At 51.6% G+C, this 27,159-nt stretch overlaps 1 protein-coding gene across 9 annotated transcripts in view; it reads left to right on the top strand.

Moving 5' to 3' along the window:
• The window catches only part of SLC27A1 (solute carrier family 27 member 1), a 31,170-nt gene extending 4,409 nt beyond the window's left edge, over positions 1–26,761 (top strand). For 4 of the 9 annotated variants that reach the window (XM_049707198.1, XM_049707199.1, XM_049707200.1 and 1 more), the window contains exons 3-12: positions 12,913–13,307; positions 13,434–13,595; positions 13,691–13,760; positions 14,497–14,612; positions 14,685–14,794; positions 21,585–21,794; positions 22,952–23,078; positions 23,168–23,542; positions 23,946–24,092; positions 25,342–26,761. In XM_049707198.1, the coding sequence (XP_049563155.1) occupies positions 12,913–13,307; positions 13,434–13,595; positions 13,691–13,760; positions 14,497–14,612; positions 14,685–14,794; positions 21,585–21,794; positions 22,952–23,078; positions 23,168–23,542; positions 23,946–24,092; positions 25,342–25,499 (1,870 nt within the window). In that variant the 3' untranslated portion in view covers positions 25,500–26,761. The remainder of the gene's footprint in view (positions 1–12,912; positions 13,308–13,433; positions 13,596–13,690; positions 13,761–14,496; positions 14,613–14,684; positions 14,795–21,584; positions 21,795–22,951; positions 23,079–23,167; positions 23,543–23,945; positions 24,093–25,341) is intronic. The other 5 variants (XM_004277572.4, XM_033401484.2, XM_033401482.2 and 2 more) reach the window with 5 other exon arrangements.
• The last annotated feature ends 398 nt before the right edge of the window (positions 26,762–27,159 follow it).

The raw sequence follows: 27,159 nt of genomic DNA, 5'->3' as shown, positions 1-27,159 counted from the left end.
CCTGGAAGATGGGCCCACCTCCCAGTCTTCCCACCTTTGTATGATCCTTTCCCTTTGAGTGTGGGCTGGACCTAGTGACTCACTTCTAATGAACAGAATACAGCAAAAGCAATGGGATATTACTTCTGAGATTAGGTAATAAAAAAGACTGTGGCCTCCATCTTGGGTTCTCTCTCATGGGTCACTCCCTCTGGGGGAAGCCAGCTGTCATGTAAGGCAGCTCTGTGGAGAGTCTCACATGAGTGAACTTGGAAATGGATTCTCTCCCAGTGAAACCTTGAGATGATCACAGCCCCTGCTGACACCTTGATTACAGCCTCACAAGACACCCTGAGCCAGAACCACCCAGCTAAGCTGCTTCTGGATTTGTGACCCACAGAAACTGTGAGATAATCAGTGTTTGCTCTTTTCAGCTAGTAATTTTGGCTGCAATTTGTTACACAGCAATAGCTAACTAATGCAGCTTATGTAACACCCACCCACCTCTGTACCAGGTTTTGTTCTAGTGTTCCCACAGTCCTATAAGGAAGGAATGCTTACTAATCCCATTTTGTGGTTGGTGAACCAAAGCACCGAGAGGGGAGGTCATTTGCCCAAGAACACAGAGCTGAGGAGCGGCAGGACTCCAGAGTACGTGTTCTTAGCTGCTGTGTTGTGCTGGGGTGGTGGTGCAGGCCGGCTGCATTTAGAACCTAGGTTCAGAAATATTTAAGCACCCAGCCTCCGTTCTTCTAACTCGTCTTCTCTTTTCCTCATGAAATCCGATCACATTCATCTGTGCTTCTTTCTTCCTGCCCTGGTGTCCTAGAGCTCAGGGTGAAAGCAGGAAGGGGCAGAAGGAGCAGAGGGGCAAGAAGAGGCCTCAGGAAGGGCCCAAAGGTGGACAGTGGCCTCTTTGTCCCCTGGGTGGGGGTGGCTTGTGCTGCTGCCAGGGTGGGGGTGGCCCAGACATGTGGCCGGAGCCCAGTGCTGAAGTCCACTGCCCGCCCGTGTGGGTGTGCTCCAGAGAGGCTGGGGGCGAGGGCGGGAGGGACAGGCCGTGAAGACTGGGCCCCATTGTGAGTGCTTGCGTGACCTGAGCGCGAGCCACTGCAGCCTCAGTCGAGTTTCTCTGCTGTGCTGTCTGTGGACAGGGAGCACCCCTGCGGGAGCTGCTTCCTGTGCTTCCTACCCTTGCTGATGGCCCTCTCCCCATGGCTGTAACGCTAGCACCCCTTCATGGGGTTCTTGGAGTGCTCTGCTGAAGCTCTTAGAGGAGAGCTGGGCACCTAGTAGGCACCCAGACTTGTGGGTGCTGATCGCCTTCACCCAGCAGTGGGTACCTCAGAGGTCAGGTGCTTGGTGGCTAGAGCCGGAGCGTCTAGCTGTGGCCCTCACTCTGCGCCTTGCTAGCCCATGAAACATCACGCTCTGAGCCTTAGTTCCTTCATCTCCAAGAGTACACCTCGTGCATCCTCTCTTCTTTAAGAAAACATGAATTGAGCACCTGTTGTGTGCAGCACGGGCACTTGTTCTGTCACGTGGTACGTGGTGACTGTTTGGGAGCAGGCCTGAGGAGGAACAGAGGGACCCTGCCAGGGGGCCTGGTCTGTGTCGTTCTGTCCTCTACTTGCTGTGTGACCTTGGGTGTGTAATTCACCTCCCTGAGCTCCCAGCTCATCCACCATCGGACATGGGGATTTTAGAACCCTACTTTGGAGGGTGGCCGTAAGGTTAGCTCAGTAAACGCTGAGGCTGCTCACCGTAGCAACTCTATTTATTTGTTGAATGGTTGAGATATCAGGATCCGACCAGGGAGGTGGATGTATAAACAGCTAACTTTTAACATTTTACATTTTCAGTTATGTTTTTTTGCAACAGTTCATACATAACACAGGTACAAAATTCAAATGTTAGAGAGAGGTTTGCTGTGAATGCTGCCCTCTCTCTACTGCCCCCAGCCCTGCAGTTCCTCTCCTCAGAGGCATCTTGTGTCTCTTTCCCAAGAAATATATGTATACCTCTTCTTGTTCTTGGTGCTCACAAACGGCCACACATTCTCCATCATATTCTTCACTTCCTGCTTTCTTTCTTCTCTCCACTTTCACTTGAAATTTTTGCTTTTATTAAAGTCATGCAGGCTTCGAGATGAAAGACTCTAGCCTTCTACCTCAAGTGGCAGCTGCCAGCCCCACCCTCTACCCACATTCTCCCTTCCCTTCCAGGAGTGATTCTTACCTCTCCTTTGAATCTTTTGGACTTCAACTCCACGTCTCTAAATGGCTTATGTGACAAATCTGCATTTTTTCACTTTGAGACTAGATCTGTCATCTCACACCATGGAAGATGAGGATTTGGCCTCCCTTTATCCCCCTGTCCTCACTCTCTTCCTGTCCCTGTGCATGGTGTATACATACCCACCCTCATACATACACAGACACACATGTTCTTCCATCTCTTCATTGTCCCAATATTATTACAGTTGATTCTCATTATTTGTGGTAGTTTTCTTCTTCTTCTTTTTTTTTTTTGGAAATGCTGCAAGGCTTGCGGGATCTTAGTTCCCCCACCAGAGATTGAACCCGCACCCTCGGCAGTGAAAGCACGGAGTCCTAACCACTGGACCACCAGGGAATTCCCTGTGATAGTTTTGTTCTACAAAGTTGCTGCGAACATTGAATTAGCAAATACTGAACCATTGTTCCTAGGGAAAATACAGGGTTAGGTTCTTGCAAGCCTCTGATCACATTTTCATCAACCAGTCAATACATAATCTTGTTTCGTGTGTATTCTGTTTAGAGACACATCATTTAATATATATTGTTGATTCATTACTGTTGAACTCACTGCCAGCAACATTATAACCCATGCCTGAACAAAACTTATCTAATATGTGTATCTTCTCCATAAGGCACATCACAGCCTTCTTGTACTTAGGAACACTAGACAGCATTTCAGCATTATGCCTGGGGCCCATTTTAAACAGCAAAATCAACAACAAAAAGCACAAAGACACCAAAAAATGTGGCATTAAATAGACTGCCAAAAGGATGCTTGTTTATAATATGAATTAAACAACTTTATGTATTTTTGTCTGGAGTTATTGATTGCCTTCGTATTGGTTAGTTTTCTATGTATTTATCTCTACTTCAAAGCCAAACTCCACAACATTTGTCTCTCTCTCCTCTAATATTTATGGCATCAGATGGGCTTTCAGTTTCATCTTTTTGGAGAAGTCTCTCTTTTAGCCTCCAATCTGTCCAGGCTGGTCTAGTTGCTCTCTCTACCTGGTGGGCAGCCATTACACCAGGCTTGCTCCTACCCATCTTCCTGAGGATTAGCATCACTTCTATCTTGGGTTGGATAGATACCCTGTTTCCTGGGTCCCTGATAGTCCTCTTCCTTGGTTTACTCCTTTAATAAGTTGGAACATATCTTCATTAGCTTTGGGAGAAATCATGTATAGAAATTTAATTTTTTGAGACCCTCTATGTATGAAAATATCTTTATTTCCACACTCACACTTGACTGATGGTTTGGGTATAGACTTCTAGGTTGGATATTATTTTCCTTCAAAATTGAAGGCATTTCTTATTGTCTTCTCACATCATGGTTATTGTTGAGAAGACTAAAACTCTCTGATTCCTGATCCTTTGCAGCGACTTTTTTTTTTTTTTTCCTTCTGGAAGCTTGTGGGATCTTTTCAAGATGGTGGGTTATTTCCATCCATTGTATGATCTGTTGGTGGGTTTCAGGTCAAGGAAGTTTTCTTGATGTTATCATTGGTGATTTCCTCACCTTTATTTCCTTTGTTCTTCTTCGAACTCCTATTATTGAGTGCCTGGAACAATGTCTAGCTTGATAACATTTATTGAATGAATATGATGTTGGATCTTCTGGACTGGTTCTATAATTTTCACATCTTTTTTTTTTCTTAACATCTTTATTGGAGTATAATTGCTTTACAATAATGTGTTAGTTTCTGCTTTATAACAAAGTGAATCAGCTATCTTCTTATCTTTTTTATTTTCCATCTCTATCGTTTTATCCTACTTTCTATGATATTTCTTCAAATATATCTTTTAGTTCTTCTATTAATGTTTAACTTATGCCCTCACATTTAAAATTTTTTATTATGATTCTTTGTTCAAATTAATAGACTATTTTAATTGATTTTTAATTATGTTTTTTCTTTTTTATATAGACTTTATTTTTTATTTTTTTTTAGACTTTATTTTTTATTATCAGTTTTAGGTTTACAGAAATTAAGCAGAAAGTACAGAGAGTTCCCATATACCCCCTTACTCTCCCCTGCAGTTTCCCCTGTTTTTTTTTTGTTGTTGTTGTTGGTTTTTTTTGCAGTACACGGGCCTCTCACTGTTGTGGCCTCTGCCGTTGCTGAGCATAGGCTCCGGACGCGCAGGCTCAGCGGCCATGGCTCATGGGCCCAGCCGCTCCACGGCATGTGGGATCTTCCCGGACCGGGGCACGAACCCGTGTCCCCTGCATCAGCAGGCGGACTCTCAACCACTGCGCCACCAGGGAAGCCCCAAGCCCCATATTTTTCATTAGGGTTCATGTGTATGTTGTACATTCTTTGTGCCCTCACATTTAAATTTTCCTGGATCATTTTTTTTTCCATTCCCTGAAAGCTTTTATATAGCATCCTATTCTTGTTTCATGGATGCAGTATATCTTCGTACATTTTCAAGGATATTAATGACTTTATTAGTTTTTTTCTCTTTGCACAATCTCTTTTTCCTCAAAGATTTTCTTCTTTGTTTATTTTAGTCTCCATCATCCCTATTAGAGGAAATCCCCAGGAGTCTGGTAGTCCTTGGCTGTAAAGCCAATTAGAAGCTCTCAGCATGGATGTGTGTAGGGGGTGAGGGGGTCTTGTCAACTGAGCTTCATGATGGGGTCACCTGGCCAGGTGGTGCTTTGGGGAAAGTCCAGTGCAGTGTCTTTGGGTCTTTCCTCCAGGCCTGGGCACAGGCCCCACCAGCAGCATCCCAGGAACACAGCGGGGAAGAGGGCTGGAGGCTTGGCATCTGGCAAGTAAACATTCACTTAACACCCATTTGCAGGGAGGTGCCCCACCCAGAAACCCTCCTGTGGATGGACTTTCAATCTTCTCCTGTGTGGCCACTTTTTTTTGTTTTTCAATTGAGATACTGACATATAACACTCTGTTAGTTTCAGGTGGGCAACATAATGATTTGCTATTTGCATAAAGGTTTCTCCTGCTGCCTGAAAATAGAGCATTCCTCTGAAACCTTTCATAAACCTAAATGGTGTAAAGGGAAGAAGCAATTACCTTAGGATGCATCTTGCTAATGGGTGCACAAAATAAATTGAGATAAAGTTCAGATGCTCACAGACACAGTTCAAAGCTATGGCAGCTTGATGCTGGGATGCTGAGTGTAGTTCCCAGGGAAGGAGCTTGGCAGTGCCTCTCTCACTGCTTTGGGTGCGCACTGCCCCTATAACAGCTCCCTGCAGAACAAACACCGAACACTATTTTTACTTTTTGCCTTTCATTGTTAAAGCGAAAACCCTCTTTGGATTTCTTTCGGTTAGCAAAAACAGGTACTAATTTTGGTCTTTCACAAAAGAGAAGCGGCATTAGAGTGAATTTTTGAAAAGTAGGGGATACTGGTATATTGTGAAATGATCACCACTGTAAGTCTAGTTAACATCCATCACCATACAGAGTTACAAAAATTTTTTTCTTGTGAGGAGAACTTTTAAGATCTACTCTCTAAGCAACTTTCAAATATGCCATGAGGTATTATTGACTATAGTCACCATGTCGTACATTACGTCCCCATGACATTTATTTCACAGAGGGGGCTTCTTAAACAGTTTTCCATCAATCCTCCACTGCAGCCCAGGATTCTGCTTTCCCCCTCCTCCTGGGGCCTCCACCTCTCATGTGCTGCTGCCCAGCTTCCCAAAGTGGGGTGATTTGGTCTCCACTTCCATTTTCCCAGTCCTTGTGAGTTCACACTTAAGACCTTTTACTAGCCGTTTTGGGAGGCACTGTCAACAGTCAGTGTCTGAGTGCTCAATCTGCCATCTTTGCCGCATGGTCAGCAGTAACTTTCCCCATTTACCTTTAGGGTCCTTCCTCATCCCTTGCATTGGGGGCGCCGTTCTTTTTTTTTTGGGCTGTGTTGGGTCTTCGTTTCTGTGCGAGGGCTTTCTCTAGTTGTGGCAACCGGGGGCCACTCTTCATCGCGGTGCACGGACCTCTCACTATCGCGGCCTCTCTTGTTGCGGAGCACAGGCTCCAGATGCACAGGCTCAGTAGTTGTGCCTCACAGGCCCAGTTGCCCCGTGGCATATAGGATCTTCCCGGACCAGGGCTCGAACCTGTGTCCCCTGCATTGGCAGGTGGATTCCCAACCACTGTGCCACCAGGGAATCCCGGGGGCGCCGTTCTTGTGCGCAGCCTTTTGTTGTAAGCTTCAGCTCGAGCTGTTGTTCATCTAACCCCGCGCCTACTGCAGGATGTTTGGATTCTTTCCCATCTTCTGCTCACTGGAAGCTACAAATGAATAATGCGCTGTCATTTCCCCCGTGTGACTTTAATGTGTCAAAATCAGTATACCAGTTGGCGGAGCGATTCACTCTGCTTCACTCACTCCTCTCCTCCCGCTGGCCTTTGCTCTCTTTTAAACCTGCCAATCTCCTTCCTGCCTCCAGGTCTTTGCACTCGTGGTGCCCTCCACCTGGAATACTTCCCCTTGAGCTTTACCCGTGGCTGGCTCCTTGTCATCCTTCAAAGTTCAGTGCAAATGCTGCTTCCTCAGACAAGGCTCCCCTGCCCCGTGGGTGAAGTCTGTCCTGGTCGTGCTTGATCACATCATCCTGTTGCTTTTTCTTAGGAAACGTATAAAACTGTCATTGTTTTTGTTTGCTTTCTCCTTGATTATTGACTATAAACCCATAGCGGCAGGGATCACACCTACCTTGGTCACCTGTGTGTCCCCATTCCTGTCATGATGTCCAGCGTGTGGTGGTACTTTGTGGAGGTGTGCTGCACTTGTGGATCAGCTCCTCTGGGGAGGTGTTTCTCCACGAGGAGGCTTCAGCTGCAAGTAGTGGGAATCCCAACTAGAAGTGGCATCAACAGTAAAGCACATTTATAGCCATGTGCAATGGGGTATTGGGACATGAGGTGGCTTCAGGCTGATCAGTTTGTGTTCAGCATGTTATCATTGGCCCAAGTTCCTTCTGCCTTTCTGCTCTGGCATCCTTGCTTCAAAGGCTTGGCGTCTCCAGTTAGTTACCCTCATGGTCTCATATTGGCTGCTGTGGCTCCAGCCATCACATGCTGATAAAAGAAAGTGAACATGGGACTACCAGGCCCCATGTTGCAGGGGGTGTGAAAGGGGCTATTGTGATGGTGGGAGGTCTATGAGTTCGGCAGTGTTGGAGTTAGAGCCAGATTTCCAGAGCTTTGAACACTGAGCAGAAGACAGTCTTTATGTTCCCAGGGAAGTGTTCTGAGCAGGGAAGCAGCACAGCTAGGCTGGCCTGCATGGAGGAAAAGGGTGGCTTGGTGAGGAGGGTTTGGGGCAGTCAGGCAGGAAATGCACTTGTTCCCATACAGTGGGAATGGAGACACACCCCCTCTACCCCCTTGAATGGGGCACTGGGGTGAGAGCGGTAAGGAAGATAGACAAAGGTTGGAGATGAAGCAGAGTGTGTTAGTTTCTTGTGGCTGTCATAACAATGAAGCACAAACTGGGGAACTTAAAACAACAGAAAGTCATTCTGCCATAGTTGTAGAGGCCTGAAGTCTGAAATCAAGGTGTGGGCAGGGTTGGTTCCTTCTGGAGGCTCCGAGGGAGAATCTGTTCCATGCCTCTCTCCTAGCTTCTGGTGACTTCCAGCAATCCTCGGCAGTTCCTTGACTTGTGGTTGCATCACTCAGCCCAATCTCTGCCTCCGTCTTCGGATGGCCTTCTTCTCTATGCCTGTGTCTCCTCTTCTGTCTCTTAGAGGACACTTGTCATTGGATTTAGGGCCCATCCTAAATCCAGGATGATCTCATCTGAAGATCCTCAACTTAATTACATCTGCAAAGACCCTTTTTCCACATAAGGGCTCATTCACAAGTTTGGAGGATCAGGATTTGGATGTATCTTTTTGGGGCCACCATTCACCCCACTACACAGAGAATGGGGCCTGGCCCAGGGTGGAGGCGGGAGACCAGGGGGAGGTGACTGCACCGTTTCAGGCTTGTGACGGTGGGGTCTTGGCCGTGCTTGTGAGATAACCGGATTCCAGCTAGTCTGCATTGGAGAAAGTCATTTGTTCTACCCATCCTTGAGGACCTCCTGTGCCCCACACCCTGTCTGGGCTTCGGGGATGCCATGGTCACCATGACACGCCATGAACGCACCAGGTGATGCTTTTCCTGTCCTATGGAGCCCACAGCCTAATGAGGGAGAAGGATCTCGAGAAGGAAATGAGGAAATAATTTAAACATCAGAAAGTGACAAGAAGAATACAGCACATGGGGGAGAGGCAAGGATAGTGCATGACTACTGCAGCCAGGGCTGTAGGTGTGGGGCATCCAGCACAGGTGGTCAGATGAGAAGGAGCCAACCGTGCAAAGACCTGGGGGATGGAAGAGTTCTCCAGGCAGAGGGAACAGCAGGTGCAAAGCCCAGAGGCAGGACCCGACCCTCCTGGGCAGAGTAACGATGAATCCCTCTTTTTCAATCCTTCTTCTTGGTTGGGCACTTAATACATTTGACAGGTATGAGGCTGAGAATTGCACTGTTGCCCCATTTACAGATGCACTGCTGTTGTGGGCCCTGCTTCCTCTTTGTAAGTAGGACAATGGCAGTACCTACACTTTGCTGAGCTGGAGAACACTTGGAGCTTGTTATGTTCAGTCTCCTGATACTCCAAGTAAGGAAACTGAGGCCCAGAGAGGGCAGGGTCTGCCCAGGTGCCACAGCTGGTAAGCGGTGGAGTAGGATCTGAACCAAGGCCATTGACTCCAGGGCACTTTTTCTTTCTTCTGGGCTCTGCTGGGGCTCACAGCTCCGGGACAGACACTTGAGGAATCAGTGTTTGCACAAGGCTCTCAGATCATGTCCTGCCTCCTCCCCTGGACCATTACTCCCAGGGGACCTCCTGGGCTGGCCCCCGCTCTTGGAACTTGCTTGTTCCTCTTTCTTCCTTACAGGGTAGGTATGAGTCGAGTTGCTGGGCAGATAAAATGCTAATTCAACTCTGTTTTCTTACTGACAGTGCATACCTCCCTGGGGAGAGGATAGCAACAGAGTTTATTGAGAATGTAGGACACGCCAGGCCCTGTCCTTAGAAGTCTCCATCCATCTCTTTTGTCCCCTAATGACCTGGAAGGCATGGGATCTTATTGTCCCCATTAACCAGGAGGCCCAGAGAGGGATGTACCCACCCATGCCCACTGTATGAGTGTCCTGGGGCTGCCGTAGCAAATTACCACAATCTCGGTAGCTTAAAACAAAAGGAGTTTGTTGTCTCAAAGTTCTGGAGACCAGAAGCCCCAGATCAGCTTCTGGGGGGTCCAGGCGTCCTTGGTTGGCTTGTGGCTGCATCACTCCAGTCTCTGCCTCTGTCTCCGCAGAGCCTTCTCCCTTGTGTCTTTGTGCTCTCTCTTCTTTTTTTTTTTTACTTTTTGGCTGTACTGCACAGCATGCGAGATCTTAGTTCCCCGACCAGGGATTGAACCCACGACCCCTGCAGTGGAAGTGCAGTGTCTTAATCACTGGACCGCCAGGGAAGTCCCTCTCTCTTCTTGTAGAGATACCTGTTATTGGATTTAGGGCCCACCTAGGCAGTCAGGATGACCTCATCTCATACTTACCTTAATTATATCTGCAAAGGCCCTGTTTCCAAATAAGGTCATAGTCTGAGATTCTGGGTGTACATGAATTTTTGGAGACACTCTTCAACAACTGCAGTCACACAGGCAGAAGAGACTGGGCTGCATTTGAGCCAGTGGGACACTGCATTTGAGCCAGTGGGACACCAGCATCGTCCTTACATTCTAGGCCCTGTTTCTAGTGCTGGGACTACATCCCTGGACACAATAGACAGATAGACAGGGTACCTGCTCTCATGGAAAAAGACAAAGAATTCAGGAAACCCACAAAGGGAGATGGTAGTTTTAGATTGTGATGATCACTTTGAAGGAAAAAAACGATGGTGGTGGTGGCAGGGGTGTGGGTGCTGGGAATGTATCAGTTACCTATGGCTGTGTAACAAATTACCCCTTTAACTAGGGGCTTAAAAAATGATCATTATCATCTCCTATGTCTAGGCTTCCTTACCGCTCAGTGCTGGGTTCCTAGGGCCAGTGTCCTGAGAGAGAGGGAAAGCGAGAGGGCATGAGGGCTCCTGCGTGCTGGTGTGCTGTCTTTGTGCCCTGGGCTCAGAAGTCACATAGCATCACTCCTGCTACATTCTCTTCCTTAGAAGCAAGCCCCTCAGTCTGCCCACACTAAAGCGGATGGGAAATAGAACCCACCTTTCGAAGGGAGGACTGTCAAAGGGTTTGCAGGGATATTTTAAAATAGCCATACTGATTCAAGCGGGGCAGGGCTGGGAGGACCCCTCTGAGCAGGTGTCATTGGAGCTGAGAGGTGAAGGATGAGAAGGAGCCGAGATGAGGGGCCTGGGCAGAGTATTCCAGGCAGTGGGAACTGGGCAAAGGCCCTGGGGCAGGAACCTCTGCCCTGCTGAAGATCAGGGAAGGAGGCAAGAGCAATCTGGGGCAATGGAGGGTGATGAGGTGGCCAGGTGCATGGGGCTGGGCCGTGCTGGGCCTCACAGGCCACAGGGAAGGCATTTGATCGAAAAAACAGTGGGAGCCTTTGGAGGGTTAAAACATTATTTAAAAAAACTTTTTTGATTTTTGATTTTTTAAAAAATTTTTTAAAATTTAGGGAATTCCCTGGGCAGTCCAGTAGTTAGGACTCCACACTTCCACTGCAGGGGGCCCATTCCAATCCCTGGTCAGGGAGCTAAGATCCTGTAAGCTGCACGGCATGGCCAAAAAAATTAAAAAATTTTTATTTAAAAATTTTTTAAATTAAAATTTTTTTAAATTAAAATTTTTAATTAAATTTTTATTTAATTTTTTTTTTTTTGCGGTACACGGGCCTCTGACTGTTGTGGCCTCTTCCGTTGCAGGGCACAGGCTCCAGACGCGCAGGCTCAGCAGCCATGGCTCACGGGCCCAGCCGCTCCGCGGCATGTGGGATCCTCCCGGACCGGGGCACAAACCCGTGTCCCCTGCATCGGCAGGCGGACTCTCAACCACTGTGCCACCAGGGAAGCCCAAATATTTTTTATTTTTAAAATTTATTATTTTATTTTATTTTTTAAAAATCTGTGTTAAAAACATTTTACTATGGAAAGTTTCAAGCTTACAGAAGTAGAGAGAATAATGTAATAAACCCATGTGCCCATCCCCCAGCTTCCGTGATCTTCATATGATTGTTTCCTCATCTCCACCCACTTCCTCCTGTGTCTGAATCTCAGTGGCACATCTTTCTATCTGTTGGTTTTCCAGGGTGTACATCTGGAAGGTAAGGACTCCTGTTTTTAACCTTGCCACAGACAGTCTTCATGAGTTTCATTCATTCATTCATTTTTATTGTAGTAAAACACATATAATATAAAATTTACCATTAGCGACACTGAGTACATTCACAGTGTTGTGCAACCATCAGCTCTATCTAGCTCCAGAACATTTCCATCACCCCAAAAGGAGACCCTGTCCCCATTAGCAGTTACTCCCCATTCCCCCTCCTCCAGCTCCTAGTAACCACCAATCTGCTCTGTCTTCATGGGTTGTTCTTGAGGTGTAATTTACATATAATAAAATGCACCTGTTCTAAGTGTTCATTTAGGATTTGGGGAACCACACCCAGGTAACCTTCCTGGGGGCAGAGTGAGGACCACCTGTCTCGGTCAGGGCAGAGCAAGCTGCTGTAACAAACAGGTCTCCACTTGACAGTGGCTTAACCCAGCACAAAGTTACCTCTCAGAGTCAGGTGGCAGGGCAGAGAGCCAGGTAAAGCCAGAAGACCACTTGTTTCTTGAGCTCCTGCACTGAGAAATTCTAGCTTTCTTGGTTCTGTGATCTAAAGCCATTTCTGTTTGCTTAAAACAACACAAACAAGTTCATGTCTCACTCATCTGACAGCCTGGCATCATCAGTGATGGCTGCTCATCTCCACAGGGTCATTCAGGAACCTGGCTCCTTCCTACTGGAGTTCTATCTTCCCCTGGGCCCTCTGATCCCCTTGTCTCTACTAGCAGGTGAAGACAGAGGAGCAAGACACCTGCCATCAGGGCCTCTCGCTAGCCTGTCTTCTGGCCTCACCTGGGGCAGAGGCACCTCCTCCCCTGGGTGGGGGCACACGTGCTGGATGGCTCAGCCACCTGTGCCTAGTGCCATTGAGTAACTTGTGAGTGGAACAGCCCCCCAGCTCAGGGGCTGGACCCCAGGGCCCGGTTGAGGCAGGCGGGGCATGAGGAGTCCAAGCTGGAGGCAGTGGGGGGTCAGCATGGGGCACTTGGGCTGCCCCAGGAGAGAAGAACAAGGTTAGGACTGGGCCTGGCTCCCTCAGGGTCACCAAGCAAGCTGTGGCGGAGGACAGGGTGACTCTGACTTACACTGCATGGCCTGGCCAGCTGTGAGAATCCGCCTACTTCTGGGCTGACTGGTACATGGCCCTTTGCCCTTAGTTTCTCCAAGAGACCCAGCAACCCAAGGGTCCTTACTGAACACTTGCCACCCTTGGGAACACAGGGACCTTTTCCTCCGCTTTCTCCACGTGGGGATGCTGAGGCTTGGGGTGGTCTCCTGGAAGCCGGGCAGGACACTCAGTGACACCGTCCCCTCGTCCCCCCTCCCAGCGGCCTCTTCGTGCTGATACGCGTGCGCCTGGAGCTGCGGTGGCACCAGCGCGCCCACCACACCATCCCGCAGATCTTCCAGGAGGTGGTACGGCGGCAGCCTGAGCACCTGGCGCTGGTGGATGCGGGCAGCGGCGTGTGCTGGACCTTCGCGCAGCTGGACGCCTACTCCAATGCCGTGGCCAACCTATTCTGCCATCTGGGCTACACGCCAGGGGACGTGGTGGCCATCTTCCTGGAGGGCCGGCCTGAGTTTGTGGGGCTGTGGCTGGGTCTGGCCAAGGCGGGCATGGAGGCCGCGCTGCTCAATGTTAACCTGCGGCGGGAGCCCCTGATCTTCTGCCTGGGCACCTCGGGCGCCAAGGCTCTGGTCTTCGGACGGGAGCTGGCAGCAGGTGAGGCCGGGTGTGGGCAGCATCTCGGTGGGGGCCTGGGGCCGCCCAGGGCAGGGAGATGGTGCTTCCCCGGCCCTGGGAGGGGACCTGCCCGTCCTTGACCGTGACATATGTTTTGGGCCGCAGTGGTGGCCGAGGTGAGTGGACAGCTGGGCAAGAGCCTGGTCAAGTTCTGTTCTGGAGACATGGGGCCCGAGGGTGTCTTGCCGGACACCCAGCTCCTGGACCCGCTGCTGAAGGAGGCCTCCACAGCCCCCCTAGCCCAGCCCCCTGGCAAGGGCATGGATGGTGAGTCCAGGTGGGATCCCCCCTGCCGATGCCCACCCAGTCCCCTCGTCCCGCTCACGCCAGCCTCCGGTCCCCAACACCCACATCTCTCTTAGATCGACTCTTCTACATCTACACATCAGGGACCACGGGGCTGCCCAAGGCTGCCATCGTCGTGCACAGCAGGTGAGGGGCCCATGGGCATTGCCCCCGGCGCAGGAAAGCCACTCCGGTTCCTCTCTATGGCCTGATCCCCCCAACCCCCAGCTCCTTTTGGGGTCTTGTGGGCATCTTGATCCCAACTGGGTAAAACCCACAGCCCATCTCAGGACACCGTGCTGCCCTCTGCCCCTCCTCAGTCTCCTCCTGTCCCCACTCCTGCCCCCAACAGCCCCCTTCTCATCAGTGACCATAGCAAGGTTTAAAATCCTAAGTCAGACCTCCTCTGTGCCAAACCTCCCCGTACCCTCCTTGGCCCTCAGAATAAAAGCCATATTTGTGTTGTGCAGCACCCGCCACTTCTCTGATGTCATTTTCCTCCTCTCCACCTCTCGCTCGCTCCCTCCTCGACCCCTCACACTTCCTCAAACCTGCCAGACTCCTTCTGGCCTCAGGACCTTTGCATATGCTCTGCGCTTCACCTGGGTGCCCTTCCCTAGCTCACCCTACAGCACCTTCTTGCCGGGCCTTAGCTCATGTGTCACCTCCCCAGGCAGGTTACCCCACCCTCCCTGGCTTTGTCCCCTTCAGCCTCTCTCTATCCCTTTGCTCTATTATATCCCTCGTGGGAGCAAGCACCATTTTATTTGTTGCATGTTCCTCTCCTGCCAGCCTATAAGGCCCCTGTGAGCTGGGCTGGCTCTGCCTCAGTACGCAGCTCGCTCCCCCCACGCCATGCTTTTTTCGGGGGTGTGGGTCCCAGCCCCTGCACTCCCTGCCCCTGCAGGTACTACCGCATAGCGGCATTTACCCACCACTCCTACAGCATGCAGGCGGCAGATGTGCTCTACGACTGTCTGCCCCTGTACCACTCGGCAGGTACCACAGGGAAGCTTGGGCGGGGGAGGGGGCGGGGGATTGGGGACCCCTCATTGAGTCCACTCTCTGCAGGGAACATCATTGGCGTGGGTCAGTGTCTCATCTACGGGCTGACTGTGGTCCTCCGCAAGAAGTTTTCAGCCAGCCGCTTCTGGGATGACTGCGTCAAGTACAACTGCACGGTCAGGCCCCGCCCCCTCTCGCACCTCCAGCCCTCCGCCCACCCTCCCAAGTGTATGGCTCTGAATGGCTGCCTCCCAGGGACTCGGTGGGGCTGGGAGGGGGCAGTCAGTGCTTCTGTGCTCAAGGCCCAGCCCGAGGCTAAACCTTCAACATGTAAACTCATTGGAACCTCACAGCTGCTTGGGAGCGTGCAAAGGCCTCATACCCGTTTTGCAGGTGGAGAAACTGAGGCTTTTAATTGGACACAGACTGCCTGAGATCCTTAAGGTGCTGCCTTCCCTACTCCCTGTGCCCCGAAGGTCTGCCCTGCTGGTGGCTGCAGGGAAATGGGTGCAGTCACCGCGCTGGGCTGGTTAAGGCCACAAAGCCCAGGGCTTCCTGGTGGGATAAGCATGAAGCAGAGGTGGAGGGCATCCACTGTCCTGCAGAGCAGGTAGGGGTTAAGACAAATCCCTTCCTCTCCTCTCCCCTCCACAATGAGAGGAGAGCAGGCCGAGGATTTCAGTGCTGTGATGGGGGTGGAAATACAGGTGCCTAGTACCTTCCTCCAGGTGGAAGAAGGAGTGAGGAGGGGAGGGAAGGGGGTGTGTCCAGGGACTGGCAAATTGGCAGGTGCTGACCCCACCTTTAACAGGTGGGGCCCAGAGACGTTCAGCCACTTGCCCAGATCACACAGCTGGACAGGGTGGGGGCTCTGGGCCGGGCATCCTGGGGGATCTCTCGGGGCGATGACTCTGCCCTGCTGTGCTTTTGAGGATTTTATGTTCTGTTTGGGGTGGTGGGGGGTGGTCTGGGGAAAACTGCTAATCTGAATCTTGAAATAGAAGACAGTCCGTTTATTAACTTAACTCTTGAGAGTTGCAAATATACATAAATGTGGACAGAAAAGTTTAGGGGATTCCCAGGTATCCATCACTCGGCTCCAGAGGACATCAGATACCCTCTCCTGCCCCCTCCACGCCCCCAGCACATCCCTCCTTCTGTGTTGTTGTGAAGCAGCCCCAGATAGCAGCATGTTTCCTGCATAGATATGTCAGTAAAACCTCTGAAAGCTGAGGATTGGTCTTTTTTTTTTTTCAATTGAGGTGAAATTCACGTAAGATTAGCTTTTTTTTGTTTGTTTTCAATTTTTGAACTATTTAGTTTTATTTATTTATTTATTTATTTTTTGGCCACGCCTCACGGCATGCGGGGGATGGAACCCGTGCCCGCTGCAGTGGAAGGGCGGAGTCTTAACTACTGGATCGCCAGGGAAGTCCCCAAGATTAGCTGTTTTAAAGTGGACACTTCAGTGGCACTTAGTCCATTTACAGTGTTGTACAGTCACCACCTCTATGTAGTTCCAGAACATTTCCGTCACCCCCAAAAGAACATGCTGTCCCCACTGGCAGTCATTCCCCGTCCCCCTTCCCCCAGCCCCTGGCAATCAATCTGCTTTCTGTCTCTATGGGTTTGCCTGTTCTGGACATTTCTTATAAATGGGATCTCTGTGTGGCCTTTTGTGTCTGGTGAGGGCTGATTTTAAAACAAAAGATTTGGGACTTCCCTGGTGGCGCAGTGGTTAAGAATCCGCCTGCCAATGCAGGGGACACGGGTTCGATCCCTGGTTCGGGAAGATCCCACATGCCATGGGGCAACTAAGCCCGTGCACCACAACTACTGAGCCTGCGCTCTAGAGCCCGGGAGCCACAGCTACTGAACTGCGTGCCACAACTACTGAAGCCCGCGTGCCTAAAGCCCGTGCTCCATAACAAGAGAAGCCACCGCAGTGAGGAGCCCGTGCACTGCAACAAAGAGTAGCCCCCGCTCACCGCAACTAGAGAAAGCCCCCACACAGCAACAAAGACCCAACACAGCCAAAAATAAATAAATTAATTAATTAAAAAAAAATGAAACAAAAGATTTGAAAGCAGGGTCTCAAAGGATATTTGTACACCCATGTTCATAGCAGATTATTCACAATAAATAAAACATGGAAGCAATCCAAGTGTTCAGCAACAGAATGAATGGATAAGCAAAATGTGGTTCATCCCTACAGTGGAATATTATTGAGCCTTAAAAAGGAAGGAAGTTCTGACACAGGCTACAACATGGATGACCGTTGAGGACATTATGCTGAATGAAATAAGCCAATTGCAAAAAGACAAATACTGCATGATTCCACTTATATTGGGTACTCACAGTAGCTAAAATCATAGACAGAAAGTAGGATGGTAGTTGCCAAGGCCAGGGGAGGGGGGAATGGGGAGTTAGTGTTTACTGGGTATAGAGTTTCAGATTTACAAGGTAAAAATATTTTGGGGGGGGAATTCCCTGGCAGTCTAGTGGTTAGGCCCCAGCACTCTCACTGCTGAGGGACCGGGTTCTATCCCTGGTCAGGGAACTAAAAATCTCAGAAGTCACGTGGTGTGCCCAAAAAAAAAAAAAAATTTATGGGGATGGATAGTGGTGATGGCTGCTCAACAATGTGAATGTATTTAATACACTGAACTGTACCCTTAAAAATGGCTAAGATGGAAAAGAAATGGCTAAGATGGTAAATTTTATATTGTGTGTATTTTACCCCAATAAAAGATAGAGTCAAAAAGAAGGAAAAAACCCACAAACACATAACCTCAGTATCATTATCCCAGCCAAAAAGTGCCAGTGATTTCTCAATTATCAGGAATCCGGACAGTGGCCTGATCCCCAGTGTTTCTACCATGTCAAAATATGCCGGGCGGGCGGGGGTTGTTTCTGTATTTTTTTTTTAGAATCAGTGTTTAGGTAAGACCCACACATTGCAACTAGTTGATGTTTCCTATAAGAATCCTTTCATCTGTAGGTGCCCCTTGTCTCTCCCTCATTCTCCTCCCACCCCTCCTTGTAATTTATTTATTGAAGAAATGAAGTTTGGCCTGTAGTGTTTTCCCAGTCTGGGTATTGCTGGGAGGTCCTTTGACATGCTTCTCTCTCCCTGGCACCTCCTGTACCTTGGGAGTAGGGTCAAGCGTAGCGGGTTTTTTTAACTACTTTTTAAAATTGACATATAGTTAATTTATACAATGTTAGTTTCAGGTATACAGCAAGGTGATTCAGTTTTATATATATATATATATAAACATTATATATATATTCTTTTCCAGATTATTTTCCATTTTCCATTATAGGTTATTACAAGATATTGAATATAGTTCCCTGTGCTATACAGTAGGTCCTGTTGTTTATTTTATATATAGTAGTGTATATATGTTAATCCCAGACTCCTAATTTATCTCTCCCACCCATCCCCTTTGGTAAACTTAAGTTTGTGAGTCTATTTCTGTTTCATAAACAAGTTCATTTCTATCATTTTTTTTTTTGGCGGTACGCGGGCCTCTCACAGTTGTGGCCTCGCCTGCTGCGGAGCAGAGGCTCCAGACGCGCGAGCTCAGTGGCCATGGCTCACGGGCCCAGCCGCTCCGCGGCATGTGGGATCTTCCCGGACCGGGGCACGAACCCGTGTCCCCTGCATCAGCAGGCAGACTCTCAACCACTGCGCCACCAGGGAAGCCCCATTTCTATCATTTTTAAAGATTCCACGTAGACGTGATATCATATGATACTTGTCTTTCTCTGTTTGACTTAGTTCTTTTTATATGATAATCTCTAGGTCGGTCCATGTTGCTGTAAATGGCATTATTTCATTCCTTTTTATGGCTGAGTAATATCCCATTGTATATATATGTACCACATCTTCTTTATCCATTTCTCTGTCAGTGGACATTTAGGTTGCTTCCATGTTTTGGCTACTGTAAATAGTGCTGCTATGAACATTGGGGTGCATGTATCTTTTCAAGTGAAGGGTTTTGTCCAGATATATGCCCAGGAGTTGGATTGCAGGATCACATGGTAACTCTATGTTTAGTTTTTTGAGGAATCTCTATACTGTTCTCCGTAGTGGAAGCACAGCATCTCAACCACAGCAGTGTGGCTTTGGAGCTGCATCATTCTCTGTGGTGAGGACTGTCCTGTGCACTGTAGGTTATTTAACAGCATTTCTGGCCTAAAATCACTGGATGCCACTAGCACCCCACCTCCCAGCTGTGATAATTAAAAATGTTTCCAGACATTGTCAGGTGTCTTGACTGTGGTTGAGAACCACTGATCTAGATATTTGATCGCTTCAAGTTCTGCTTTTTTGGCAAGGGTTCCCTGTGGGTGATGTCATGTCCTCCACGAGGAAGCCTGTGGTGTCTGGTGGTCCCTCTCTTTGTCTTTGACATGCTGTGTTGCATTGGGCTTTGTTCACTGTCTCCGGGCCCCTGAAATTCCATTCTGTTTCCTTGAAGGGGTATTTCTGTGACCAAGAGAAGGCACTGAGGGGCTCTTTAAGGAGTAGAGGATGGAATCCTCAAAGGTCAAGTTTAACAAGGATGCCAAAAAGACTTAAGAGCGTGCGTTTGGGTTTAGAAATCCCATCTCATGGCTGGCTGTAGGATGGGGGAAACTGCGTGGCTGTTTTATTTGCAGCAGTGGGCATGGCCCAGATCAACTGCCCAGCCATCCTCATGGGAGGCAGCAGGCTGTAATCTAGAACTCCCCTGTTTTAGCGCATAAAGCAGATGGGCAGGCGACAGGTAAGTCAACCCATCATCCATCCATGGGTGTATAGTTCCTGTGTCTCCCCATACCCACTTGGGTGTGTACATTTGGTGTACGAGGTCACCCTGACTCGGGAGTTGTAGTGGGGGTCCCAGGTTGACAATTCACTGCCAGCTTCTTTCCAGGTGCTGCCCTGCAGGCAGGAGGTCTCGGCTGGGGCACCTGGTGTCTGCCTCTCTGAGCTGACCTGAGTTGTCTTCCCTTCAGCCCTGGGTCTGTCCGAGGGTCCAGGCCAGAGTAAAGATCAGCTGTCTGGCTCTCAGTATGTAGATGTGGCCTCAGGGCCACAGGGTCATTGAAACCTTCAGCGGCCTCAACTGTGGCTGTGTTGTCCCTTCCCCAGCCTGGTTTCTGAAGAGGACATCTGCGAGCTGCTCAGAGTGTGGCTGTGTCTACCTGTGATGGTCTGGAGGGCAGCTATGTATTTAGGCAGGACTTTGTCAGTTGACAGGTAAAGCCGAAACCCTAAACCCAGCCCTAACCTAAATTCTGGCTTTCTTGAGGAAAGGGATTTGTTAGCTTATGGAACCGAGGAGGCCACATGGTGGACAGCTTCAGGCACACCTTGATCAAGGAAGGCCCCTCTCTCTCTCTCTCTCTTTTTCTTGTTTTCCTCTTCCTCTTGCTTTCTTCTTTCCTTAGTGGGTGGCTTCCTTCCCAGCCCTGCTTCTCCAGGAGTGTTCCCTGCAGTTCTAGTTGAGAAAGATCCTGTCTTCCCACCAGTCCATTAAAAGTCTCAGGGCTGATTCTCATTGGCTTAGCTGTGGTCACATGCTTATCCTTGAACCAATCAGTGTCTGGGGATGGACTGGAATGATTGGCCAGGCTGTATGACTTGTTCTATCCTGGAGATGGGGTGGGCTGGGCCACACCCAAAGCACATGAGGGAGCCTGTGGGCAGAGGGAGAGAAACCATCAGGGTCTCTGATCTTGCCTCGCCTGGGGCTTGCTTCCTGGTCAGCAGCGGGTGATCTTGGGCCACCTGTGTCCCCTCTTTGGGTCTCAGTACCTTCCTCTCCAACATGGAGTCTCAGGAAGATGAAACAGATGAGCTCTCTGCTTGGCTGGTAGTGAGTGCTCAGTGCACTTGTATTTATCAGATACTTATTAAGTCCTGCTCAAGGAATACCTCTCAGTCACGGTGACATTTGAGCCGAGACCTCAGGACCCAGGTGCATCTGGGGGAAGATTGTTCTAGGCAGAGGGCACAGTATGTGCAAAGGCCCTGAGGAGGAGACCCACGTGGCAGAGCCGAGTGAGCCTAGGAGTTAGAAGGACAGGGGGCAGTGAGGGCGGCAGGGTCACATGGAATTGATCACAGGTCGAATTTTGTACTTCATCTAGTGAGTACTTTGAAGCCGTACTGATTGCCATGGTGGTTAATTCTGAACATGTAACTGCTTCATTGAGACTCTGGAGCCAGGATGCCCAGATACATAACAAATTTTACCACATTATCAGCCTTGGTGGTTACTTACTGTCTGTGAACCTCAGTTTCTCCATCTGTAAAATGGGGAGGGTATCATTAAGAAGCCGTCCTGGAGATGAGGACTCAAGGGCACCTGGGGTATCTGGGACTTGACCCCAGGGGGTGGAGCCACAAGACAGGGAGAGAAGGAGCCCAAGGGGCGGTGCGGGGGGGCGGGCAGTGAGTAGGTGACTCCATGGGCAACTGGGGCTGGGTCCCTGCTGTGACTTCAGGGAGGCAGCGAAGAGCATGCATCTGAGAGTGGTCCCACCCCAGGATCAGGACTGTGGGCGCCCCGAGCTCAGATGGTTGGGGCTCTAGGGAACAGTGTAGAGCACATGGCCTCTGGGCTGAGGGTTGCCCTGTGGAGTGTCAACGCCACGGCTCACCTTCCTGCCTGCGTGCGCCACACGTGGTGTCCCCAGAAAGCAGCGGAGGGGATAGAGGGACCGCTGGAGGGGCATGGGGGACGCGATGCATCCGCTCAGATGGAAGGAGTGTTGGGGATTGAGGGAATGGATAGGCCTGGTCTGTTTCCTTGCTATTATCATCTTTAAGGCCGTTTTGTTCCTAGCGCCCAGGTTGGAGTCGGGGAGGTCGCTGGGTCTGGGGGTCTCTGGCCCGCGGCAGCCTCCACCCCCAGCCGGCTCCTCTCTGCTCCAGCGCAGGCGCCCACTGCTCACTTCCCACCCACCTAGGTGGTCCAGTACATCGGGGAGATCTGCCGCTACCTGCTGAAACAGCCGGTGAGCGAGGCAGAAGGGCGGCACCGCGTGCGCCTGGCGGTGGGCAACGGGTTGCGGCCAGCCATCTGGGAGGAGTTCACGGAGCGCTTCGGCGTGCGCCAGGTCGGCGAGTTCTACGGAGCCACCGAGTGCAACTGCAGCATCGCCAACATGGACGGGAAGGTGGGCGCGGGCGGGGCGGCCCGGCCCGGGCAGGTCTCGGGGTTCAGGGATCGCTGCTACCTATGCCTCGCCGGCCCCGTGTCCCCAAAGAACAGCCTGGATTGTGGTGGGCAGTTCGGCCAGGGCGCTCGGATGCTTTCTTCTGGCTTGTCCAGTCATGTGACTGTCGCCCCTGAGTTCAAATTCACAGCGTGACTGTGTTGCCCTGGGCAATCACCTCAGCCTTTCTGAGCCTCAATTTGTAGCAGTGGAGGTGGCAGGGGAGAGCAAGGCTCTGGGGGGTCCAGGGCCAGAAATGGGGTGCTGATCTCCTCCTACCGGGCAAGTCACTCAGACTCCTTGGGTCTTCGTTTCCTTCTCTGTAAATGGGGTTAACAACTTATTAGGTTTGTTCTAACCACCCAACATCACGAGCTCAGCACAGCACTCCTTCCCCGTGCAGTAGGCACTCTGCAAACAGATGCTTTTATGATTAATAATTGTTATCTCCACTCTGCCCTCTCAGGACCCTCCTTCTCCCTTATTAAGCCCTTCCCATCCAAAGTCAGGAACAGAGAACGAGAAGAATAATACATCGCCCTAGGGGGTAGGGGTTCTTTCTGTCTCTCGCTGCTGGGTCCCCAGCACCTGAGGACAAGGCACAGTCCCCACCACGCACGTCTGTTGAACGGACAGCCCCAGAACACACTCTGGCCGTACCAGCAGAGGTTGCCGCTCTAACAAATATACCCAACCTGTGCAGCGGCAGAAACCCATTAGGCCTTTCTGCTCATAGAACTGAGCCAGGCAGGGTGACATGCAGTGGGCAGCGGGCAGAAGCTCTGCCAGTGTCCCTACATGGCTTCAGGATCACTTTGGCCATACACTTCCTGCCAGCCTGGAAAGTTTTAAGGACCAGGAAGTGGCGGCCGGCTGGTAGGTCTCCTCACATGACTGCAAGGGAGGCTGGGAAGGTGGGAGAGGGGGGCACGATTCCTGGCAGGATGCTGCACTTAATACCCCCCTCTCTCAGATCACCCAAGGTCACAGAGTTGGGTGACACTAGGGAGTGCTAATTCCAGGCCCGGGGGCAGGAGAGGCAAGGTGTGTGTGTGTGTGGGGGGGAGGACACCGTGTCACCCCGGGGCTCCTCGTTGACTCGGCTGGCCGCATCCCAGGTCGGCTCCTGTGGCTTCAACAGCCGCATCCTGCCCAATGTGTACCCCATCCGACTGGTGAAGGTCAATGAGGACACCATGGAACTACTGCGGGATGCCCAGGGCCTCTGCATCCCATGCCAGGCCGGTGAGCAGGGTCCCGCCCAGTCCCCCGGGGAGCCGGGGCCCCCCGCCTCCTACCCGCCCAGCACAGCCCGAGCGCCGCCTCCTCCCTAGGGGAGCCCGGCCTCCTCGTGGGCCAGATCAACCAGCAAGACCCTCTGCGTCGCTTCGATGGCTACATCAGCGAGAGCGCCACGAGCAGGAAGATCACCCACAGCGTCTTCCGCAAGGGGGACAGCGCCTACCTCTCAGGTGTGCAGACCCTGGGGGCCGGCCGCAGGGATGGCAGGTCGCCGTCTTACCTCCCCCTCTCCTCTCTGCCAGGCGACGTGCTGGTGATGGACGAGCTGGGCTATATGTACTTCCGGGACCGCAGCGGGGACACCTTCCGCTGGCGTGGGGAGAACGTCTCCACCACTGAGGTGGAGGGCGTGCTGAGTCGCCTGCTGGGCCAGACAGACGTGGCCGTGTACGGGGTGGCCGTGCCAGGCAAGCTGGGGGCTCTGGGGGTGGTTCTAGGGTCCTGGGAGCAGCCCTGGAGGAGCCCAGCCAGGAGGAGCTTGGAGGTGCAGGTACCCCTGTAGGCAGGACCTAAAGCAGTGCACAACCTGGACAACTGCACCCGACAGGGTGGCGGCCTGGGTCTGGAATCTCTCCTCATGCCTGATGTTGAGCCTCAGTTTCCTCATCCAGAAAATGGGCTCATGAAATCAGCCGTGGCTCAGGGCTGCAGGGAGTGCAGCAGGAGCTCCATAAAATGTTTGCTGCTTTGGCGAGCATTATTCCAGGGGGAAGGGACTGGAGGTCAGAAGCCAGGGGCCACCGTTGGAGGGTGGATCTGGTCCCATGGAGGGGCGAAGGGTGGTGGTCTCAGCCAAACCTCTGTCTCCAGGGGTGGAGGGCAAAGCAGGCATGGCGGCCATTGCGGACCCCCACGGCCAGCTGAGCCCCAATGCCCTGTACCAGGAGCTGCAGAAGGTGCTGGCACCCTACGCACGGCCCATCTTCCTGCGCCTCCTGCCCCAGGTGGACACCACAGGTGCGGCCCCCTGTCTCTTCGTGTATCCATCTGTCTTTTAGTTCCTCAGTCATTTACTTATTTGTCCTAGTTCAGTCCCTGTGCCAGGTCCGACGTAATGGTTCATGGCCAGCCGGCACTGTGGGCCAAGCCCTTTTCTTGTTTTATTTACATACTTATTTCTTTCTGTTTCTCACTCGCACTCCCACTGGGTATCCTGCAGTATTGGGTGCATTTCTTTATATTCAGCATTTTTTCTGATGACTAGGAAATTTGAGCAAATCATCTCACACCTCTGAGGTTTCCTCTGCTGTAAATCACCCTTCGTATCTTTGACCCGTCTTTGTATTGCCTCATCTTTCTTTGTGATTTACGGAAATTTCCCGTAATAGTCTAGATGTTAATTCCATAGTGGTTTCAGACCTTCTACATCTCTTCTGTTTTGGAATCTCTTAACTCTGTCCATGGTTCCCTTTATTGAAAAGAAGCCTCTAATTTTGATACAAACTTAAACACCACCACCACTACCGCCTCTGCTTTTTCAATTTTGTGGTTTGTGCTTTTGGAAGGCAGCTATGCTCACCACTCTGCCACCAATGCACACAGGTTTGTGCTTTTGAAGTTTCATTTGAAAGGAAAAAAAACGTTCCCAACTCTAGAGCACACAGGGATTCTCCCTCCATTTTTTGCTACCAACCCTAACCCTGTCTTTCACAAAACCCTTCTTTAATAGTCTACCGCAGGGAGTGCAAACTTTTTCTTAAAGTCCCAGATGGTAAATATTTTCAGTTGTGGGCCACAGCCTCTGCAGCAATAATTCAGCTCTGCAGCTGTAGGGCAAAAGCAACAGTAAACAGTGTGTACGTGAATGGGCGTGGCCCACCTCGAATGGTGGGCCGAATCTGGCCCGTGGGGTGGGCCATGGGCCTATAAGTTGCTGACTCCTGACCTACTGTGTGACAGAGCCAGCCCTGTCACCTTCTTGGTCTTGTGGGGGGTCGGCACGTGACCAGGCAGGGGGTACACAGAGTTTCAGGCCATGATGAGGGTGGTCAGGGAGGCCTCCCTGGAGGAGAGGGCATGAAGCTGAGATCCAAAGGCCAGGGGGGAGTCAGGCAGGCAAAATGGGGAAGAATGTTCCTAGCAGAGGCCTCTTCAGAGGCCTGGAGGTGCAGGACAGGATGGCGAGTTGAGGGGGGGTGGATTCCTGGAATCCCCCTGCCGAGTCCCCACCCCACCCCCACTTCCACCCCCACCCCCATCCCCACAGGCACCTTCAAGATTCAGAAGACGAGGCTGCAGCACGAGGGCTTCGACCCACGCCAGACCTCAGACCGGCTCTTCTTCCTGGACCTGAAGCAGGGCCACTACCTGCCTCTGGATCAGGGTGTCTACACCCGCATCTGTTCGGGCGCCTTCTCCCTCTGACGCTCTTCCTCAGCCCACCAGAGACTTTGCACCAGGCCCAGCAAGCGAGGGGGGCTTGAGCCAGACAGCCCTGCCCTGTCCTGGGGGCAGAGAAACTGGATCCCAGGAGGAGCCTGTATTTCCCGCCTTCACCCTCCTCCTCTCCCCGTCTGGTTGCCCCCTGCCTGTCCTCCACTCCTGTGTCTGTGTGTGTGTCTGTCTCTGCGCCCTGCTTCTCGGCCTCCCTCCTGTCCCTGACTGCCCTCACCTCTCTCCTCCATCTTTCCTCCCCTGCCCTCTTCCTGCCAAAAGTAGAACAGACATTTCCTGGGAGCTGGGGTCTGTGCGGAGGCCCAGCTGCCCTGGGGGCCTCCGCGGGTCCTCCCCACTGGGTGGTAAACCCGAGTGGGGCCTCTCCACCTCCCTCTCAGCTGTGCCTTAACAAGGCCCACCCAGCCCAGACCTCCCTAGGCTGCTAGATTCCTGGACGTTGTAGCCCTGCATGAGATCCAGGCAGGCCCTCCACTCTCCTTGCTGAACTGAGGAGCCGGGGGTGTCTGCCTGGCCAGCCCGGGAGCAGGGGGGCCTCGGCCAGGGGTGCAGGTCAACGGGAAATCTCTCCCCGGCCGGGCCAATTGCCTTTTGCACTTCCTATCCCTGGTGGGTCTCCCTTGCCTTGCCTGCCCTTCCTGATACCCCAGAAGCTTCCGGAACTGACTGTGACCACTGGGATGTTTCCCCTGCCCAGATGTCCCCGTTCAGGCGCCTCCACGGAGCTTCTGCTGGAGGGGCCCTGAAGATGGCTCTGGGGGGCTGCTCAGCCCACTGCTCAGATGCTCACCCTGGCAGAGGCCTCTTGGGGATCCTACCTGGTGTGGCTGCTGGAGGGACACACGGGAGTGGCAGCAGTGGGGTTGGGAGAAGCCTCCAGGCCAGGGGTGGCGTCTGAGATGGCCTCTTGGGCCTCAGGCGTTCCAGCCTATTGAATGTCCCGCTAGCCTTGCTAGTGACAGCTCGGACCCTGGGTTGGTGACATCCTGAGACAACCCTGCCAGGATGGCTCGGACATCCCCATCAGCTTCGTCGATGGCTCAGCCTGGACACCCACCGTTGGGGCCTGCCACCCAAACTGCCCCTCTGTCCCTGCCTCCGGCAGCACCGTCCCGCACCTAGAACAGCAAGGCCAGTAGCAGGTGACCCCATGCTGTTTTGCACGGGCCTTTCTAAGCACTGAGATTTTGTTTCCTAGCTGAATTTAAGAAATAAACCTGCAGAGTGTCTGGTGCCTGATGGGAACTCAGTCACTCACCGTTTGTCCCCACGTGGCCCAGAACCCTGTCAGTTTTAGGCCTCTCACCGGGGAACACACAGTCACCAGACATGAGCAAAACACACTCAGCCTTTACTTACAGCTCCTGTTGCCTCTTCTCCAACCTGCAAGGCTTCAGGGGTCTGGGGATGGGGGGCGGGGGGGGGCACATGGGTTAGCGTTCTTGCCACCTCCGTGCAGCCTCCGGTCCTCCCATAGCCCCGTGCTGACCTTGGTGGTCCCGGGAGAGGGACAGCCTATCTGCCTTGGGTTCCGGCAGGTGCACAGGATGGCCGGGGACAGAGGGTATGTCCTGGCATGTCCGGCTGCCCCAGGAAGGGAGCCCCTCTGTGTGTGGGGTCAGCACGTAAG

This window comes from Orcinus orca, chromosome 3 (genome assembly GCF_937001465.1).
Source record: "Orcinus orca chromosome 3, mOrcOrc1.1, whole genome shotgun sequence".
NCBI classification, from domain to species: Eukaryota; Metazoa; Chordata; class Mammalia; order Artiodactyla; family Delphinidae; genus Orcinus; species Orcinus orca.
The sequence above is the reverse complement of the archived record's forward strand: the minus strand, read 5'-3'. Positions and strand labels throughout refer to the sequence as shown.